The sequence below is a fragment of the Schistocerca serialis genome, chromosome 1 (assembly GCF_023864345.2).
Source record: "Schistocerca serialis cubense isolate TAMUIC-IGC-003099 chromosome 1, iqSchSeri2.2, whole genome shotgun sequence".
Lineage (NCBI taxonomy): Eukaryota > Metazoa > Arthropoda > Insecta > Orthoptera > Acrididae > Schistocerca > Schistocerca serialis.
In genome coordinates, this window is record NC_064638.1 from 890853527 (window position 1) to 890874740 (window position 21214).

Consider the following 21214-nt stretch of genomic DNA (forward strand, 5'->3'; position numbering starts at 1 on the left):
GCCTATTCCTTTCCCGATTGGTACTTACACAATGAGTCATCACCTGTGGGGCACAGTGCATGTTGTGGGTGCTCATTTGTTGATGCAGTATGAAAAAATGAAGCCTATACTGCTCTCCTCATCTGCTCAATGTTTCTTGTATTTTGCCTAATTGCATACCCATAATACCTGTGTGCAATCTATCAGTTGCTTCATCTGTCAATCTTCCTCTTCCTCCAAGGGTCTTACCATCACTAAGCTTTTGGGATCCTGATGTCTGCTTTAGTTTGCGCAAGCGAGCCCCCGTGCAGAAGTGCATATGTCCAATGCACTCCTGTTTTTTTAATGTGAATTTGATTGGCATAATGTTAGAGTTCCTCTACAGCTTTTTATCCCTTAGAATCACTATCTCCTAAATAGTTAGTGTATCGTACATTATACCACTCCTGTGATCTGTGAAAAATTGCTTTTACTCCCTCCACTTCCATCACGCCACTCGCGCCGTGAAAATTTGCTTCACAACTTTCACTATGTTCGTCCTTGGTATTGCCCTTACATCTACAATGTTACTTTGCAACTGTCTCCACTGGTAGCTGTCACAACTCCATTTAGAGATTTATGACCTCTACGTTGGCATGATCCATCTAAAGCAACAGTTAAATCTCTACAATTCCCATTATCTGTCACAGCTTCTTCAACTACTTTCTTCATTGTTGCTTGAGCAATATCTTTAGCAGAAGATCCACCAATTCATTATAAAATCCAAACTTGGTTGGTGGTTTTGGCAAGTTCATAATTCCACATAACATTGTCCCTGCAGCACTGCCCTTGCCAATGCAACGCAAGCCATACACTAGCCTAACATTTATATCATACACCTTCTTTCCACTATTATCAGTACAAGGAATACTGTTAGAATTAGAAAACAGAACTTCTGCAGTACATTTGTTACACTTCGATAACATTCTACATGCCAAACCAATGTATGAAGTTATTTTCAATTCCAGTCCTCTTTCTTTGCAAACTTGGCATAATACGTTGTGTTTCAAAATATTAGAGAGCAAGGAAATGTTAATTATTTCATTCACATCATTATTGTCACTTTCAGAGTTTTAAAATTTTTCTTTGCTGTCACAAGGTGTCTTGCAGGAAGAAGTTCTATCACAGTCATTTGGAGTAGTCGGTGAACCAGTCTGAGCAGTATCTCCCTTTCAAACAACAAAAGATTTCTTCTTTCACTCATTGTGCCTTTTCTTAAACACTCGATTGCTGAAACGGGGCATATTATATCCACAAACCAAATACGTAAAACAGGTATGAGCAAAATTCGCCAAAACACGCAAAATTGAACAGCTAAACAACACAAAGCAAACTCCACAAGTCAACACACACGATATAGCATTTATGTTTACCGACTGGAACAGTCACTTGTCACAGAGATAAAGCCATACAATGCTGGAAAACAAAACACTGTCTAATTCCACAAAGATACCCTGCTTGCAGCCAACGAGCGGCGCCGTCAGAGGTGACACACCAAGTCGCTACAACCATTTACGCGGTACGTCAACTTTACAGTGATTAAAAAAATCACTTAGAAGGGTGAAACTTGATTTGTTTTATTCAGAAAACTCTAAATAATTTTATAATGAAAAAGCCAAAAAACGTTAACTCATTCCTTAATATAAGGGATGGCTTTCTTTCACTGCTAACAGATAAATGCAGAAACTGATATTACCGAAGCCTGTAAGGTACAGAAACTTGCAATTAAATTTTAGAAGACATTAACTTCAAACAGTTTATACAAACAGACAAATATCTGCAAATATATTCCTTGACCGCTAAGCTCCAGCTGAATTTTTCACTTATCAAAACAATGCTCTACTTTGCCATAGTTAAGAGCCACATTAAAAATTGAGGTTCTTCAAACCTACAGACTTTCAATACTTTGTGAAGATTAATACAGTGCAAAATCATCATCTCTACTCTGTCTGGCAATTCAGACCACAAATTACCAGTTGGATCATACCAGTAAATCCCTGATTCTTTAACAGACTCGGACTCCCATGTATAAAACAGCTTCAAATGCCCTATTACAAAGAGTAAATGTGTTAAATATCTGCCTTTAAGCATGAAAGCAAGAGAAAAATTATGAAAGTTTTGAAATAAGTTTGTTGGGAGACATTGTGAAACATTGGATGAATATAAATTGAGTAATTTGTCCTCCACTTTAAGCAAAAGCTAGTTTTTCACAAATCTCCATGTTTATGATGTCACATCTTCTGAACTATGTGGTGTGTAGTGATAATTTTGTACATGTGGTACGAGACTATGTAGCTGCTGCATGCATGGCGTTGCAAATGAAGTTTGTAGAAACGAAGTAATAAATTTAAAAGTTATTCCTGATGCTCAAGTTTGACTGCATGAACAGCCAAAATGTAGTAAGTGATTAATGTTTTGCTTTTATCTTTTTTTTTCTCCTTTGGAGTGTCAGTGAGAAAAAGTTTCATAGAAGTCTGAAATGTCTAAACTTTGTTGATAGTTGCTAGGTGCTCTGATTCTCAAATACTGGATGAATGAAGTCCATGTATTTGTGTGCTATGCTGCAACTGGTACCAATTTACTCTCAGTGGTAAAGATACTGTCTCTTTATCAAAGTTTGCCATGAAATTTTCTCCAGGGTCCCTTTCTTTTTCAACTGTGGCAGAAAAATTATTTCTCTCTATAAAGTTCACAACACTGAAGCAATATTGTAGAAAAAAAGAGTTTTACATAATTCAGCATGGGTCTGAGATAGCAAGCTCATTGCACAGTTTTCCTAAAGTTACACTGAATATAATTTGTAAAAGCAATCAAATGAGCCAATATTTGCAATGTTAATAACTAAGGCACAAATGGAAACAGGTTTTTCCAGTACTGTAAATCAATTTGTAAACGAAGTTTTGAGATTGGGGTTGTGGAAAGTCAATGGAAATTTTTCTTCCCATCACTGATTATTAATCTATTAACTAATTCACACAATTCCAGGCAAAAGATATATATTTACAGATCTAATATTGCATAAAAAAAGACACACAAACATTGCAGCATGTTTCTCATACATAGATGTTCCACAGGTCAATATGTTATGACTAATGCCACAGAAAGTATAAATACAACAGGCACAAGCATGTGCCAGGAAAGTAATTATTCACAGATTAAGTATTGCTTGCAAAGCAAATGTTTGAACTGTTCTCATTCTCTCACAAGAAGGCTAAGAAATCATATAATCAACAGGAAGAGCTTCCAATAGAAAATAGGTATATCACTTGCAAATATTGCATCTAATAGTTTGGAAATACAACATAGTGCAAATAATATCTGTCGATTCACTTTTGAAAGCAGCACAAACAAGTGTGTGACCACATCTTTGGGGTGCAGCAACCAGTCCATATTCATTCAGTTTTTGTTCGTTTGCTGCTTGGTTCACTGCTCTGAGAGTTTGAGTCTTCAGAAAAACCGAGCTGAGCAGAGAAGTCTGTGGGCCCTTGAGAATCACTAACAACAGAAAAACCTGCAACATGAAATACCAATGCCAATTCACTAAGACATTCTACCTCAGTAATGTTTTATCACAACTGCAAGACAGGATAAACCATCAATAGAAGTTACACAGGAAAAAGATAGCCATTGTTATGTAATGGTAAACACTGTGTTAAGCAAGTATCTAAAGTTTCATTAGTAAATTAATGATGGGAAGAACCCTTGAGAGCATCTATTTCAGCAGTTTTTTGGCTTCTCCATTCCAAATGCCTAATGCCTTAAACCTCAGCAAAGGTAACAACCTATGTCAAGAGGAGTAAATTGAGGCCTGCATTTTTTGACAACTGGAAAGTCTTGTGACTGGTGGCCACTACAAAGGAGTACAGAATGAAAGGACCATAAAAATTAAACAAATTTATTATAGTGATGGAAGTGGAAAAAAATTCACAGCAACAATGACATTCGTACATGCAGACAATGGAAAAAAGTTAAGATATGTATTTAAACATATTACTTTCTTGTTGGGCTATTTGATCCCAAGTGGTCTAATTTTGGAAAAGTTCCCACATGACCATCCTGGATTTTGCAGAAATTGTGTGTGAACATTTGCATATGTTTCCAGTGAACACTAGTAAAATTTTAGATTCAGCAGTTTAATACTTGCAGATATATAGTCACTGCTCTCAACAGTGCACCCGTGAGTTTTTGGCAATTTCGAGACAAAATCTTCAGTAATATTTTCTTGAAAGAAACCAAACTACACCCTCTTTTACAACTTTTTGTTCTCTCCTAAGCGATTTCCTGGGCAATTTTCATATAAATAGTTTGAAGCAAAGTATGCCAAAAAATTTGAAGTTTAGTTTTTTATATTTCCCACAAGTGAATGCGGGATGAGCCTGGAGCTTTGCTTGTAATAACTTAGCAATAAATGGTATTAAAATATAAAAATTCATTCTCTTACTGCTTTCTAATAATTTACAAATTGAGGGAATAGTTGACAATTTTTCTAAAAATCAAAAATGGCTATTTTTGGCCCACTTTTTTTTATAAAAGAGTGTACTGTGAACTCTTTCCACTTTCATTAGAAGACCCATGTTCTAAAACTAGTTTTACGCCAATGTGGAGGTACATTGAAAATGGTCCTATATTCTGCTGATGTGCAAGTCTGAAATCTTTTATTATGTTCTACAATTGTTTAGTACACACTGTGGAAGATAATATCAAAAGTCTTGGTGACTAGGAAATGAGTGAGTGACAAAAACTGCAAATAAGTAGTGTTGCCAATTTTTTAAATGTCTACAGCATTTAGTGCTACAAAATTCTTTTTGTAAAAAATAGAATGGAATAAGGAATCCAGCAAAACTAATAGTTTGCTCTTTTTGCGGCTTTAATAATTTGAAAAGTGTAATTTTCTGCATCCTGTCTTATCAAAATTTCTTTCTGAACAAACCGATCAGCAACATCATCTGACTGGCAGTATAGTTTTCCTTATTACATTCTACAGCAAATTAAAGAAAGCTGTAAAAAATTCAAGTAGCTTCAAGTAAACATATGCTTTGGGTCTTAAACTTCTTCCAGCTCTGACCTCTGACACTTATAGAAATCTATCATCAGGTTGTAAAGAAACAGGCTGCAGTTGCACAGGTATCAGGCATGGGCCCTATCATGGCGGGGATGCTGCTTTTCTCACTTTAAAAGGAACCAGCAGTGGTTAATCCACCTTGGACCACTGCAGCACTAATGCTCTACATAAACTGTAAACTATGCTAACACTAAGTATATTATACCTTAAATCAGAATTAAACTTTTACTTCACTAGCATTACACAATAAAAATATACTAATAATTCTCTATAATTTGAATCCTTTCCAAAAAAAAAAATGTCAGGACAACTGCTACGAAATTCACCAAAATTTACACAATGTGTCAACGGTGTCAAACCTGAAGGCAATTTATACGCCTGATCTCCTCTGTCTTGGTAATGCATAGTTAAATTGTGAAAGTCGTTTGGCTGGATACTTGAAGGGACCAAACTACTAGCTCCCGAGTCCCTTCGTGCTCTAACAGACAGATCTATATGACTGTAGATCAAGGATAGCCAACTGCACACAATAGAGGGGAAGAAATCCCAAAGTCTACAAATGTCAGCAAAGCTGAGGTAAGTGACAAAAACAGGGAGATGGAGGAAGAAAGGTAAGCAAGGTGCCCCATCTAGGGACCAGCCAGTAGCCCCTGAGAGCAGAGTGCAATGAGGGGATAAAGACATGCCCCAGCCACTGCCACTTACTAGAGGTACTCGACTCTTAAAATGCCTTGGAAGGACTAGAGACAAGGAAAGAAGGACTAGAGACAAGGAAAGAAGCACAGAGAGGCAAAAGACAATCAAGCCCAGACAGCAGCAGCCTTGTCTGGGAAGAGGAGGCAACTGTGTGTCCTCCCAACCCCTCAATTTATCAATAAGGTTAAACAGCCCTCCCTTAAGGAGAAAGGTAGAAGCCCATTTCACAAATAAAATGTAAAACTAGGTCAGCCATTGGGACATCGTCTCCTAACACCAGGGGCTGCAAATCAGGGATTAAGAGTCTGCTGCAGGGTGGCTAGGTTGGGATAGACCAGCAAAATGTGTACCACCATCGGGTCCTCACTATGGAGGAGATGACCATGAGTCAAGCCAAGGGCAGCCAATGTGGAGATGGCAAAGGATGGTAGAGTTCTTGCAAGAGGCTTCCATGGAGGGCATCCAAGAATACGTAGTCTCCTTTACCACCTGTAGTTAGTTTGATGAAATCAGAGTGAGCCATTCCATATTTCAGGCACCTAAAACTTGACAGAATAATACATATTGGAGGTCTGTTTCTGGAATATTTATCAAGAGTCAGTTTACTGGTAGCCTACCAGCAAGTTTATTCCTCAGGTTCCCCATGCAGTCCGGGGTCCATACAAAGGTCACTGAGCATCCACACTGTCCAAGGGCACACACAGAATCCTGGATAGCAATGACCAAGGGATGGAAAGGGTAGCACTAGTAGAAAGCTTGCAAACTACTCATGGAATCACTGCAGATGGAAAAGGACCCCACCAATGCAGAAAGAGAGATGCTCAAGAGCATGAGGGATGGCTACCAACTCTGCAGTGAAAACACTACAGCCATCCAGCAAAGTGAGTAGTCCAGTATGTCCTGCATGACCATAAGCAATGCCTGTATGACCAGCCAGCCTCAGCACTGGCTACCTGGAAAATAATCCTTTGCTCAGAGTCCCCAAGCCCCAGTCACAACAAGCGAATACTTCTTGGCATGCAAGGGTAGTTTTCAACTCTGAGGCACCAACAATGCAATCCCTACATGGTCAGGAGCTACCATGCATTAGGGGAAACAATGGCTTTCTGAATACCTTTTGACTAGTTACGCCATGAAAAGGAACCAGTGATATGTTCATCAGTGGCAGCTCACATGAAATGTTTTTCCATAAATGCTGTAAATAGTATCTAGATTCAGATTTTCAGCTGTGTTACCCAGGAAGGAATTTGAGATAACCAGAACCATTTCCACACTTATATATCTACTACAACTTTATATATAATGAACAAAGTATGAATGTTGATGTTGTGGTCTTCAGTCCTGAGACTGGTTTGACACAGCTCTCCATGCTACTCTATTCTGTGCAAGCTGCTTCGTCTCCCAGTACCTACTGCAACCTACATCCTTCTGAATCTGCTTAGTGTATTCATCTCTTGGTCTCCCTCTACGATTTTTACCCTCCACGCTGCCCTCCACTACTAAATTTGTGATCCCTTGATGCCTCAGAACATGTCCTACCAACCGATCCCTTCTTCTAGTCAAGTCGTGTCACAAACTTCTCCCCAATCCTATTCAATACTTCCTCATTAGTTATGTGATCTACCCATCTAATCTTCAGCATTCTTCTGTAGCACCACATATCGAAAGCTTCTATTCTCTTCTTGTCCAAACTATTTATTGTCCATGTTTCACTTCCATACATGGCTACACTCCATACAAATACTTTCAGAAACGACTTCCTGACACTTAAAACTATACTCGGCATTCACAAATTTCTCTTCTTCAGAAACACTTTCTTTGCCATTGCCAGTCTACATTTTATATCCTCTCTACTTCGACCATCATCAGTTATTTTGCTCCACAAATAGCAAAACTCCTTTACTACTTTAAGTGTCTCATTTCCTAATCTAATACCCTCAGCATCACCCGACTTAATTCGACTACATTCCATTATCCTCGTTTTGCTTTTGTTGGTGTTCATCTTATATCCTCCTTTCAGGACACTGTCCATTCCATTCAACTGCTCTTCCAAGTCCTTTGCTGTCTGACAGAATTACAATGTCATCGGCAAACCTCAAAGTTTTTATTTCTTCTCCATGGATTTTAATACCTACTCCGAATTTTTCTTTTGTTTCCTTTACTGCTTGCTCAATATACAGATTGAATAACATCGGGGAGAGGCTACAACCCTGTCTCTCTCCCTTCCCAACCATTGCTTCCCTTTCGTACCCCCTCGACTCTTATAGCTGCTATCTGGTTTCTGTACAAATTGTAAATAGCCTTTCGCTCCCTGTATTTTACCCCTGCCACCTTCAGAATTTGAAAGAGAGTATTCCAGTCAACATTGTCAAAAGCTTTCTCTAAGTCTACAAATGCTAGAAACGTACGTTTGCGTTTCCTTAATCGTAAGGTCAGTATTGCCTCACATGTTCCAGTATTTCTACGGAATCCAAACTGATCTTCCCCAAGGTCGGCTTCTACTAGTTTTTCCATTCGTCTGTAAAGAATTCGCGTTAGTATTTTGCAGCTGTGCCTTATTAAACTGATAGTTTGGTAATTTTCACATCTGTCAACACTTGCTTTCTTTGGGATTGGAATTATTATATTCTTCTAGAAGTCTGAGGGTATTTCGCCTGTCTCTTACATCTTGCTCACCAGATGGTAGAGTTTAGTCAGGACTGGCTCTCCCAAGGCCATCAGTAGTTCCAATGGAATGTTGTCTACTCCTGGGGCCTTGTTTCGACTCAGGTCTTTCAGTGCTCTGTCAAACTCTTCACGCAGTATCATATCTCCCATTTCATCTTCATCTACATCCTCTTCCATTTCCATAATATTGTCCTCAAGTACATCGCCCTTGTATAGACCCTCTATATACTCCTTCCACCTTTCTGCTTTCCCTTCTTTGCTTAGAACTGGGTTTCCATCTGAGCTCTTGATATTCATACAAGTGGTTCTCTTATCTCCAAAGGTCTCTTTAATTTTCCTGTAGGCAGTATCTATCTTACCCCTAGTGAGGTAAGCCTCTACATCCTTACATTTGTGCTCTAGCCATCCCTGCTTAGCCATTTTGCACTTCCTGTCGATCTCACTTTTGAGACGTTTGTATTCCTTTTTGCCTGCTTCATTTACTGCATTTTTATATTTTCTCCTTTCATCAATTAAATTCAATATCTCTTCTGTTACCCAAGGATTTCTACTAGCCCTCGTCTTTTTACCTACTAGATCCTCTGCTGCCTTCACTACTTCATCCCTCAAAGCTACCCATTCTTCTTCTACTGTATTTCTTTCACCCATTCCTGTCAATTGTTCCCTTATGCTCTCCCTGAAACTCTGTACAACTTCTGGTTTAGTCAGTTTATCCAGGTCCCATCTCCTTAAATTCCCACCTTTTTGCAGTTTCTTCAGTTTTAATCTACAGGTCATAACCAATAGATTGTGGTCAGAGTCCACATCTGCCCCTAGAAATGTCTTACAATTTAAAACCTGGTTCCTAAATCTCTATCTTACCATTACATAATCTATCTGATACCTTTTAGTATCTCCAGGGTTCTTCCATGTATACACTCTTCTTTCATGATTCTTAAACCAAGTGTTAGCTATGATTATGTTGTGCTCTGTGCAAAATTCTACCAGGCGGCTTCCTCTTTCATTTCTTTGCCCCAATCCATATTCACCTACTACGTTTCCTTCTCTCCGTTTTCCTACACTCTAATTCCAGTCATCCATGACTATTAAATTTTTGTCTCCCTTCACTATCTGAATAATTTCTTTTATTTCATCATACATTTCTTCAATTTCTTCGTCATTTGCAGCATGAGTTGGCATATAAACTTTTACTACTGTAGTGGGTGTGGGCTTCGTATCTATCTTGGCTACAATAATGCGTTCACTATGCTGTTTGTAGTAGCTTACCCGCATTCCTATTTTCCTATTCATTATTAAACCTACTCCTGCATTACCCCTATTTGATTTTGTGTTTATAACCCTGTAGTCACCTCCTGCCTCCTTCCTCCTGCCACCGAACTTCACTAATTCCTACTATATCTAACTTTAACCTATCCATTTCCCTTTTTAAATTTTATAACCTACCTGCCCGATTAAGGGATGGGGCATTCCACGCTCCGATCCGTAGAACACCAGTTTTCTTTCTCCTGATAACGACATCCTCTTGAGTAGTCCCCGTCCAGAGATACGAATGGGGGACTATTTTACCTCCGGAATATTTTACCCAAGAGGATGCCATCATCATTTAATCATACAGTAAAGCTGGATGCCCTCGGAAAAAATTACGGCTGTAGTTTCCCCTTGCTTTCAGCCGTTCACAGTACCAGCACAGCAAGGCTGTTTTGGTTATTGTTACAAGGCCAGATCAGTCAATCATCCAGACTGTTGCCCTTGCTACTACTGAAAAGGCTGCTGCCCCTCTTCAGGAACCACACGTTTGTCTGGCCTCTCAACAAATACCCCTCCGTTGCGGTTGCACCTACGGTACGGCTATCTGTATCGCTGAGGCACGCAAGCCTCCCCACCAATGGCCAGGTCCATGAGGGGAGGGGGGGGGGGGGGGCGCATTATGAATAAAAGTAGATAATTCAGCCACCACAACACACAAAGACTCAACTGTCAGCCTGGAACTTCAAATTTTGTAGATGTTACAAGAGAGAGCACATTTTATTTAAAAATGTCAGTGTAAAATATTTTCCTACTACGAGTAAAGTTTTTATTAAAATTTATAAATAAATATGTAAATGCGATAATTAATACTCCAGACATAAAAATGTCACCACTCAAAATGAGATACTATCTCATTAATCTTATTGTGAAACAGGCAATGTTATTCTCTAAGTATCAGTTGGCAAGGACACACTTGAGTAAAGCCAGATTTACATGGGCAACCTCCTGTTCAAAATCTGTTACTCACGATGTGTGCATGTCTCATACTACAATGTATATTAGCCACTAAAAAACATTGTAAGTAGATCAATGATCAGCTGATCATGCTAAGTGTAGAGTTCTCCAATGCCAAATACACTGAAGAGCACACATGCCCAGAAACAGTGTGCCATCATCTAGTGACAGTGGGACTAAAAAATTAACCACCTTCATGTTAAAGGAATATATTTTGTGCTTTTTGTGTCTTCTTAACCTTCAATTTACTTTTAGTTCTGCTTCTGTGATACAGTGCAAAGGTTGTACGAGAACTTTTTCCCCTGAGATTTGTGCCCCACAAGAGAGACCCAATATTTTAATGCAGTGAAATATTTAGGTTTCACAATAGCGGGACAAAAAAGAATGCAAATAAATGACAGTTTTTAAACAAAAACTTTTTCAACAGTGACAAAGTTAAACCTATTATAGAATATAGTTTCTGATACTATTCGGCACCTAGACACAAGAAACGAAGGGTACGGTAAAGTATGCTTATAAATAATGTTTGCTGTGTGTGTATGTAAATATTTTCCTCGGGCAAATAAATGCTGATGCTCTGATATGTTTGGACAAAGACTTTTTCTTTGAAGTCTCTTCGAGTTTGCTACTGGATACTAAAATCAATTCAATATTTTGGCGATCCAACTGTTGATCTTCAGGAAAATACTGCTTCTGCTGCTGAGTCCCACTGAGAACCGATACCAAGGCTGCAAATCAACGTATTGTATAGGCCTCTATACCATACACTACACATGCACCGCCCATCACACTTGCTGCCCTCCAAGAATGGGCAGGTGGTGCTACCCTTAGTAGAACACCAGCAGCTATGATGTATCTTACTCAGACAATTTTCAAACACACTGACTGACGCACAGAAGAATGTTCTGTTTTGATGCAGGTTGGTACAGGGTTCCACACCCTGCTAAGAGGGAACCCATTGTCTCTTTTAATCAAATTAATCACAACCTAATTTCAATTGCCTCTTTATAAACACTGTTCCAAAACCAGAAGCATTGGCAGCTATCACAGTCGGAAAATTTCATACCATGTCCCTCATTTAAGCAACGTTCTGCTACCGCCAATTTTTACAGCTGTTGCAGCCTTGTATGACGGCAATGGTCCACGCATGTCATGAACTGTGCAAATCTAACAGCCAATGTAAGCCTTCCCACACTGACACAGGATTTTGTATATACCAAGCTTCCAAAGTCACAAATCATCTTCCACAGGGCCAAGTACTGCCCTAATCTCTGAAGGTGGACGGAACACCATGTTAAAACTCCTTAAAATTCTTCCAATCTTAAGACGCCCCCAGCATAAGGAATACAGGCCACCGAGCTATACTCCTCTTCATGCAACTCCAGTGATGCTCCAAACTCCATAGCCTGACAGATCTGCTTTTCAGAGTATCCATTTTCCTTAAAAATAGCCATCCAATGCCCAAGTTGTCTGTGTTGCAAATGGCATATGCTCTGCATATAAGGGTCCACAGGATGTCACTGCATTAGTATGGTGGATGACAACTCTTAGCATCCACACACAAACAGTGTGCAGCAACTTTCGGTGAACACTGTGTCCCAGAGTACAGTCCGGTTTTTTGTAAACCATAACATCCAAGAATTGAGGCATCCCATCACTTCAAACCACAATGGTAAATTTAATCCTGGGATGAAAACAGTTGCAGTGGTCCAAAAATCTGTTGAGAGCATCACATCCGTGCAGCTGGACGAAAAAGGTATCATCTACATACCTTCAGCAGCATGTTGGTTCCAAAGCCGAAGTCCTCAATGCTATATCCTCGAAGTCCTTCATAAATAAATTTGTGATTACAGGTGATAAAGGAATGCCCATAGCCACTCCATCATCCTGTTCAAAAATGTTGCTGTTAAAGGAAAAATGGTCTGCCTAAGTTACATAAGGAAATCCTATTGTTAGCAATTTGGGTGCACCCACTTATAACCTGGCAAAGAATTTAGAATCTGTTCTCAGTCCATACATTGGCAAGTGTGAACACCATACCTCCAACTCTGTGGATTTTATTCGATGACTGAAATCTTTGAGGCTGGGTCCTTCAGATTTATTAGCAGTTTCGATGTGGTATCTGTTTACATGAGATCCTCTGGAAGAGTCCCTTTGATCAGTGAAAAACTGGATAGAGTGTTAGTGAAGCTTTGTTATGTGCTGACATCCACGTATTTTTCATTTTAACTGTTATCATTGCTAGTTGATTAAAAGTAGTCATCTGGGACAATGTTCCTATGGCGAAGAGGATAAACTGTAACACCCTGCCCTTTCTACAAAATGCTCAAATAATTTCCTTTCCTTCCTCCCCCCTGTCCCCCTCCCACTAAGCCTTCTACTTTCAAGTAGCAAATTCTACAATAAAAATCTGATCCTAAAATGGAGGGCATCTCTGTGGATTGTACAAATGAATTCCTTATATCTCCTTATAGTCCATTGCTCACCTAAGTGGAAATCTATTGTACTTACATGTGTTAGAATCTTCAAGTCCAAAGTTGGAATTTGAGGAATCCAGGGCTGCTTTCCGTGAAGGTGTGTTCTCTTTGTTGTGGTCTTTCATCTTCTTTTTCTGCAAACAGAAACACAACATTGAGAAGAGTTTGTATAGGCTAAATACTGTTTAACAGCAAAGGTTGTAGCAGTTTTCCAGCACACTTGACAAAAGCTGTTAACTCTAGAAAGCTCTAGCAATGACTGCTTTAGAAATTTCTCTGAAGGTTTGCTGCAAGACAGGGAAGCATCTTTGCCAGAAGAAAGAAGCTTTCCGTGTTAACAGCTAAGCATAATTTGCAGTTCTGATTAGTGGTAAACAATACTGTCGAAGGCATCTATCAATGTGAATGACATTATCTACAGTAAACCCACTATAGAAGCAACACCTTCCACCAGGAATAATGTGAGGACCACTACAGCAAAAAGTAAATAATAATAATAATAACAATAATAATAATACAGAAAGATAGCAAAGCAGATAAGAAAGCAATACCAAAACCTCAAGTACAAAGTTCAATAAGGGATCCGAAGAGAACACAGCCTGCCAAATTGTGACTTTACCCATTCCGCATGCATTTGCAACACTATTGCAGCCAGTTGCAGTAAGTGCATATCATTTAAAAACAGTAGATAAAATAATACTGACAAAAGTTGGGAATAGTGGGATTATTTCCTTAGATTGCCATTATAGAAAGTGGATGTAAAATGTTACAGTGGCTATCATATGATACTCAGTTCACTAGATAGGTTCACAAATTTGCAATAATGTCACCCATATGAAGTCAGCAAGTCTAAATAGGGGCAGAGGTAATGCGAGCATCAAAACTTCTACTGGATCCAGCAAATGGTACATCTACAAGAGAATGGTCCAATCTGACAAGTTGAAATCTACCCTGAAATTTCACACACACTAAGAATACACCACAATAAATGTACTGTCAAAATTTTAGCTGTGTTTTAAAAAAATGTCACATTTACTCAGTTTTGCTGTAAAAAAAGCTTGTTATAACAGCAGTTTGTACAGCATTTCCTGCACAGTGTGCAACTCTGAATAAGCATATGCAGCCATGGCAAGAGAACATAGTCCACATAGGATGAAGTCCAAGGTGCTCACATGCAATTTTAAGCACTTAAACCATACCTAAAATGTCAAGCCATTAATTTTGTGAAGGGCTTGCAGTTCATATTGTCAGCTAAACGGTTCCCTTCTTTAATTTTTGGTCCTAACTTCCACTGAGGTTACTGAAGATGCACTGGCATTTGAAGCTGTGGAAACAGTAATCCACTGACACCACACACATTGCAGACAAATGTGTCCTAACACTCACCAACAGCACAAGCAACTGTCTTTTTCGCTTGAAATGATAAAGCATGGCATGCAGTTCTTGCATAAAACCTGATGATTGGCTTTATACAGAACATTTTAGGCAACAAGAAGCTGCTTAGAATTCAGATCAGCTATGAATTTCTCTGTAGTCTTACCTATTAATGCCATTATCTCAACACTTTTACTTGAGCTAAACATAATTTTGAGGGGGAGGGATAGTATGGTGGGGATGGCGGACAGTGAAGTGCTGCAGGTTGGATGTATTGCAGGGAAAGTTCCCACCTGCACAATACAGGAAAGCTGGTGTTAGTGGGAACCATCCATATGGTAATGACCATGAACCAGTCATTGAAATGAAGGATGTCAGGTTTGGCAGCGTGTTCAGCAAGAGGGTGGTCTGCCTGTTCTTGGCTGCAGTTTGCCGGTGGCCATTCATGCAGACAGACAGCTTGGTGGTTGTCATGCCCACATAGAATGCAGCACAGTGATTGCAGTTGAGCTTGTAAATCACATGACTGGTTTCACAGGTAGCCCCGCCTTTGAAGGAATAGGTGAAGTTCATGACCAGATTGGAGTAGGTGGTGGTGGGAGGATGTATGGGACAGGTTTTGCATCTAGGTCTATTACAGGGTATGAGCCATATGGTAAGGGGGTCAGGAGCAGGGGTTGTGTAAGGATGGAATAGTATATTGTGTAGGTTCAGTGGACGGCGGAATACCACTGTAGGAGGAGTGGGAAGAATAGCGGGCAGGACACTTCTCATTTCAGGACACAACGAGAGATAGTCGAAACCCTGGCGGAGAATGTAATTCAATTGCTCCAGTCCTGGGTGGTACCGAGTTAAGGGCGGAGTGCTCCTCTGTGGCTGGACAGTGGAACTTTGGGAGGTGGTGAGAGACTGGAAAGATAAGGCACAGGAGATTTGTATTTGTTCAACCTTGCACACGTGTGTGTGTGTGTGTGTGTGTGTGTGTGTGTGTGGCCGAAAGTTTCATTTGTTATTTGTGACAGTCTTTTTTGTTGTGCCTATCTGTAACTCAGCATCTTGACTGTATGGTGAGCAGCAACTTTCCTTTTCGTAATATTGTTAATAATACTGCACTAACTCTCAGGAGCAGTTCTAAACCTTTCAAATAGTTTTTCTTTCCTACTTCTGTGAGCTTCATTTTGACATACATTTCTTACTTTGCGTAAATCTTTCTTCCATTTATACAATTCATGTTCAGATTTTACAAAACTGACTTTGAACACTGCACACTACTTAAGTTTAAATTCTCCCTTCTTTGTTTAACCAAAAAATGTACAGCCTTTTCTGTGTGACAAGACTATTATTGTAGGGCCTACATGTTTTCTTGGGCTCAGAAGGTACTATATTTTTGTTTTGGACTTTAGTTATAACAACAATCATTTGAACCACAATTCAAGGAATCATCTGAGTTATTTCCTGTTTCTGCTAATATTTCCACAATTTCTAACAAAATGGTGACATCATTTGAATCAATGTCCATGAAATTAACTAATAAGTAGCAGACATGTAGTTCCTCAGAAAAAGTAGGCTATTTTGACTACATACCAACAAGGTGCACAGGTATACAGGTATTGGGGGGGGGGGGGGGGGGGTGACCTCGTATGAGGGGTGTCCAAACACTCCCATTGGAGCCGTGAAGCTTTTTTTTTGTGGTGTTAAAGTCACGTTAAAATCTAGAAATTATTAGTTGTCATGAATATGAGTAAATTCTGACTGTAGGAGATAGTAACTGAAACATCTGCCACTTATTAGAAACAAAATTGGATATTATATCCTACTAAAAACTAGTATTTCCCCTACTAAAAACTAGCAATGCAGACAAGCTGATAAAATCTCAGGAAAGAATGACAAGGATAACAATGACTAGACAGCAAACCAACAGATGTAAAAGAATTTGAAAAATTAAAAAAGGTGGAAAGGACAAGAACCAGGCTGGACCACCAAGCAAAGGTAGTCAAGGACTCAATAGGTCAGAGCAGGTGACAGTGCAATCCCTCAAGCAGCCAATGAGGCCAATGTGCCCAATCTCACAAGGAAGAGCAGAAACGGCCATGGGTAAAAGTAAAACAAAATCAGCTGCTTTGGTGTCCTCCACTAGCACCAGAACCAGCATGTCACCAAGTTTAACGTTACACCTTAAGGTGATCAAATTAGGGCAGTCCAGTAGGATGTTGGCCACCATCAGACAGACACCACACTGATAGTGGGGTGGATCCTCACATCACAAGAAGTGGCCATGGGGCATACAAAAGCAGTCACTCAAAGTCAACAGAAAGGTAGATTCCCTGGGAGAAGCACAAAGGGAAGATAGCCACATGGCCTTGGTCCCCTTTATTGCTTGCAGTTTGGAGGAATTAAGGCACATCAGTACACCAATCTCCCAAGTCGGCAACCTGGTAGCCTACTTGGCCAACCAATCAGCATGTTCATTCCCGGGATCTCCACATGACCTCGGGTGTAGATAAAGACTAACATCTAGCTTGGTAGAGGTCAGAAAGTAAATCTCAGAGAGTCACAATCAATGAGTGTCAAAGGTAGCACTGCAGACTATTCAGGGAGTCACTCCCTATTAAAAATGTCTCACTGGTGCAACAATGAAGGTGATAGAGGGCTCAGACAGTGGCCACTAATTCTGCAGTAAATACACTGCATCAGTTTGGCCAGCAGTGTTGGTTACTGCACCTCTTATGTGCATCAGCAAAGTCGTTTGTCAACGATAGAGCAGTCCATATATACCACTTCCAACCTGGAAATGCATCGAAGGTGGCCGGGAGAAGGCAACAAAAAATCATTAGTTTAAAAAAGGATAGGTCGAGACAGATCCGAAGACAGTGTCTACACCATGGGGCCATATGCATCTGCTCCTTGGAAAGAGGTGACAGTGGGGAAGTTTAAGTTCAGAGCACAGACACTGTATGAGAACTGCAATTGTACCTCCAGTCCTGGGCCTATGTTGTTTGAGGTGGCTTGCCCTGAAAGGAGAAATGACACAGTAGTTCGGATGCTCAGGGAAACACCAAATGTGTATCACATAATGTAGGGACCTCGGCCTCTGCAAGCAGGCTGTTCACCAGGCTGGTCCAAAAGGCAGCTGTCCAAGTCCAGCCGTACAATCGTGTATTGGGTCCAGCATCTGCCAAGTTGAAGGTGATACAGAGCCATATGCCAAGTTCCCCTCATAGAAATGGGACAGGATCAGAGCTTTGAAGAGCCACAAAAGGGTAGTGAGACCAGCATATTTGCTTAAGTTGGCAAAAGCGGGGAAGCCACATCAACCGGGCATCAAAGACCAGTCCCAAAATGCGATAAGACTTCACCAAATACAGCAATTTGTTGTCGCGGTAGCGTTATGGTTGTGGATGGGCAGTATGATTATGACATAAGTACATGCCTTGGTAGCTAAAAATCTGAAGCCATTGGTGAAAGCCAAAGACTGTACCTTTCATATATGTCACCTGCAGTCAGCAGACAGCAACACCCACAGTGGGGAGCAACAGTAAATTGTCAGCATACAGGGAGGGTGACACCAGATCCCACAGCTGCAGCTACAACAGACAGCCACTTGAAAAAGGGGCACACAATACACAGCCCGGCAGGACTCCATTCTGGAGGGGTACTGAAGAAAGTACCAACTTCGACCTGGGAAGTACGGTAGGACAACAACTTCTGGACTAAAATCAGGACCTGGCCTCAGAGATACCGCTCGTGTATGGTAATGAGGATCTGATGATGCATTATGATACCATAAGCCTTTTTGCAAGTCTAAGAAGACAATGATAGGGTGTTGATACCAAGCAAAAGCTGACCAGACAGACTCCAGGCAGACCAAATTATCACCAGTAAAACAGCCTTGACAATAACTGCCCTCTCAAGGAGCTGAAAGACCTCGAAACTCAATGTACCAAGATAGCTGCCAATTCACCATATGCTCGAGCAACTTGCAGAAAATATTAGGGAGACCAATTCGGCAATAGCTGTCTATCTCAAGGGGTTATTTACCTGGTTTCAGTACTGGGATGATCACACTCTCTTGCCACTGAGATGGGAACTCACCCTCACTCCAGATATTGTTGAAAATGGCAGTGAAATCATGTTGGATATCCACCAATAGATGTTGGAGCATTTGGCTATGGATGCGGTCTGGCCTGATAGCCATGTCAGGACAAAGACCACTGAAGAAATCCCACTCACTGAATGGAGCATTACTTGGCTCTAGGTGATGTGCAGTGAAAGGTAAGTGAACTTGCTCCACCTGCAAGCTCAAGGACAAGAAATTCAGGCTGATAATTCTCAGATACAGAGGCTCTACCAAACGCTCTGAGGCACCATCTAGGTCAGTGTACGTAACACCAATCAGGTATGCACCAAGTACACCTGCGGCGGACTGGTGCCCATAGAGGTGTCAAAACTTTGCCCAAACCTACAAAGAATGCGTACATGGTCCAATGGTAAAACACTATTCGCACAACGTCTGTCGTTTTATTAGGTAGCAGACTCGGGCATGGAGCCCTTTAAAGACAATGAAGTTCTCCATCAATGTATGTCACTTACGGCATTGGAGAACCAATCTGCAATCTCTAATGGCCATGGAGATTTCTGAAGACCACCAAGGTACCGTCTTCCAATGGGCAGGGAGGGAGAGGGCAATACTGAAGAACAGAGGATCAGTAAGCATCCAGCTGATAGAATGGCTGCAGTAGCACTTTGGATGGCCACACTGGTACCTCCATGTGGTGCGGTGTGAAGGGCGACAGTAGAGGCAAAGGCATCTCTGTCAGCATTGTTGACAGCTTATGTGGGCTGGTGATACTGAAAAGGGACAGGACGATCAGAAAATCATAACTGTCATGTGGGTCATATTTAACTCTACAATGGATAGTGGAGAGAAGGTCAGGACAGCAAATGGCAAGATCAATGGCCAAATAAGATTCTTCTGCCACAATGAAGTACTTGAGGACACTGGTATTCAAGAGACTGGGATCAAGCTCCGCAAGCTAAGTTTACTTTGATTTATCTGGCAAGTGGTCTTAGCTCCATCAGAGCTGTGCTCACACGAACAGCCACAGCCTCCAAAGACTTATCGAGTAGCTCATGTTCACTGTACACAGTGTCCAGAAATTATGTGCAAACTCTGGCCAATGCTCTGTCACTATCAGCTCAACTCGTACAGCATCAATGGCTGCAAAGGGTAGGGGTTTACAATGCTGGAAACCAAGTTTCCTGGAAGGCAATGCAGAAATCTGGGGAAGCACATAAGAGATGTCCCAGCTCAGCCAAGTGGTGGAAAAAGACCAGTACAGTTCCACTGGAGGGTCACACAATCGGTATCCGTTGGGAGGCATGGATAGACCAAGAAGGCCACTTATGTCCTAGGTTCGCCTGTTCCACTGGCTGCGAGGATATGGCATCCCTACACATTGGTTCTGAATAAGGTTTTGTGTGTGTGTGTGTGTGTGTGTGTGTGTGTGTGTGTGTGTGTGTGAGGGGGGGGGCACGGGGAGGGGGGGGGGGGGGAAGAGATCTATCTGATGCCACAGGGGCCACCAGGAACTCTGCCTCATGTACATAGGGACCACCAGAACATCCTGTATTTGAGTTTTCCTTTTTGTCCCTCTTCTCCTTGGATGATTTTTATGTCTGCAAGAGCTTTTCTGCTCTAGCTTCTTGTCCGAGAATTACTTCGAGCAGATAGTTAGAGAACCAACTCGTGAAGCTAACGTTTTAGACCTCATAGCAACAAATAGACCGGAACTTTTCGACTCCGTGAATGTAGAAGAGGGTATCAGTGATCATAAGTCAGTGGTTGCATCAATGACTACAAGTGTAATAAGAAATGCCAAGAAAGGAAGGAAAATATATTTGCTTAACAAGAGTGATAGGGCACAAATCGCAGAATATCTGAGTGACCACCATCAAACGTTCATTTCTGAGGAAGAGGATGTGGAACAAAAATGGAAAAAATTCAGAAACATCGTCCAGTACGCCTTAGATAAGTTCGTACCGACTAAGGTCCAAAGCGAGGGGAAAGATCCACCGTGGTATAACAATCATGTACGAAAGGTACTACGGAAACAAAGAAAGCTTCATCATAGGTTTAAGAGTAGTCGAATCATAGCTGATAAGGAAAAGCTGAACGAAGCGAAAAAGAGCGTAAAGAGAGCAATGAGAGAAGCATTCAACGAATTCGAACATAAAACATTGGCAAACAATCTAAACAAGAACCCTAAAAAGTTTTGGTCATATGTAAAATCGGTAAGCGGATCTAAATCCCCTATTCAGTCACTCGTTGACCACGATGGCACCGAAACAGAGGACGACCGAAGAAAGGCAGAAATACTGAATTCAGTGTTCCGAAACTGTTTCACTGCGGAAAATCGTAACACGGTCCCTGACTTCAGCCGTCGCACGGACGCCAAAATGGAAAATATTGAAATAAACGATATCGGAATTGAAAAACAACTCCTATCACTTAGTAGCGGAAAAGCATCCGGACCAGACGAGATACCCTTAAGATTCTACAGTGATTATGCTAAAGAACTTGCCCCCTTTCTATCAGCAATTTATCGTAGATCGCTGGAAGAACGTAAAGTACCTAGCGACTGGAAGAAAGCGCAGGTCG

General features: G+C 40.8%; 1 protein-coding gene across 1 annotated transcript in view; it reads right to left on the reverse strand.

Moving 5' to 3' along the window:
• Nucleotides 1-2997: 2997 nt before the first annotated feature.
• LOC126458468 (B-cell CLL/lymphoma 7 protein family member B-A) overlaps nt 2998-21214 on the reverse strand; it is a 43707-nt gene continuing 25490 nt past the window's right edge. The window contains exons 3-4 of the mRNA XM_050095546.1: nt 13217-13316; nt 2998-3529 (exon numbers count right to left, since the gene is read on the reverse strand). Coding sequence (XP_049951503.1) covers nt 3411-3529; nt 13217-13316 — 219 coding nt within the window. The 3' untranslated portion in view covers nt 2998-3410. The remainder of the gene's footprint in view (nt 3530-13216; nt 13317-21214) is intronic.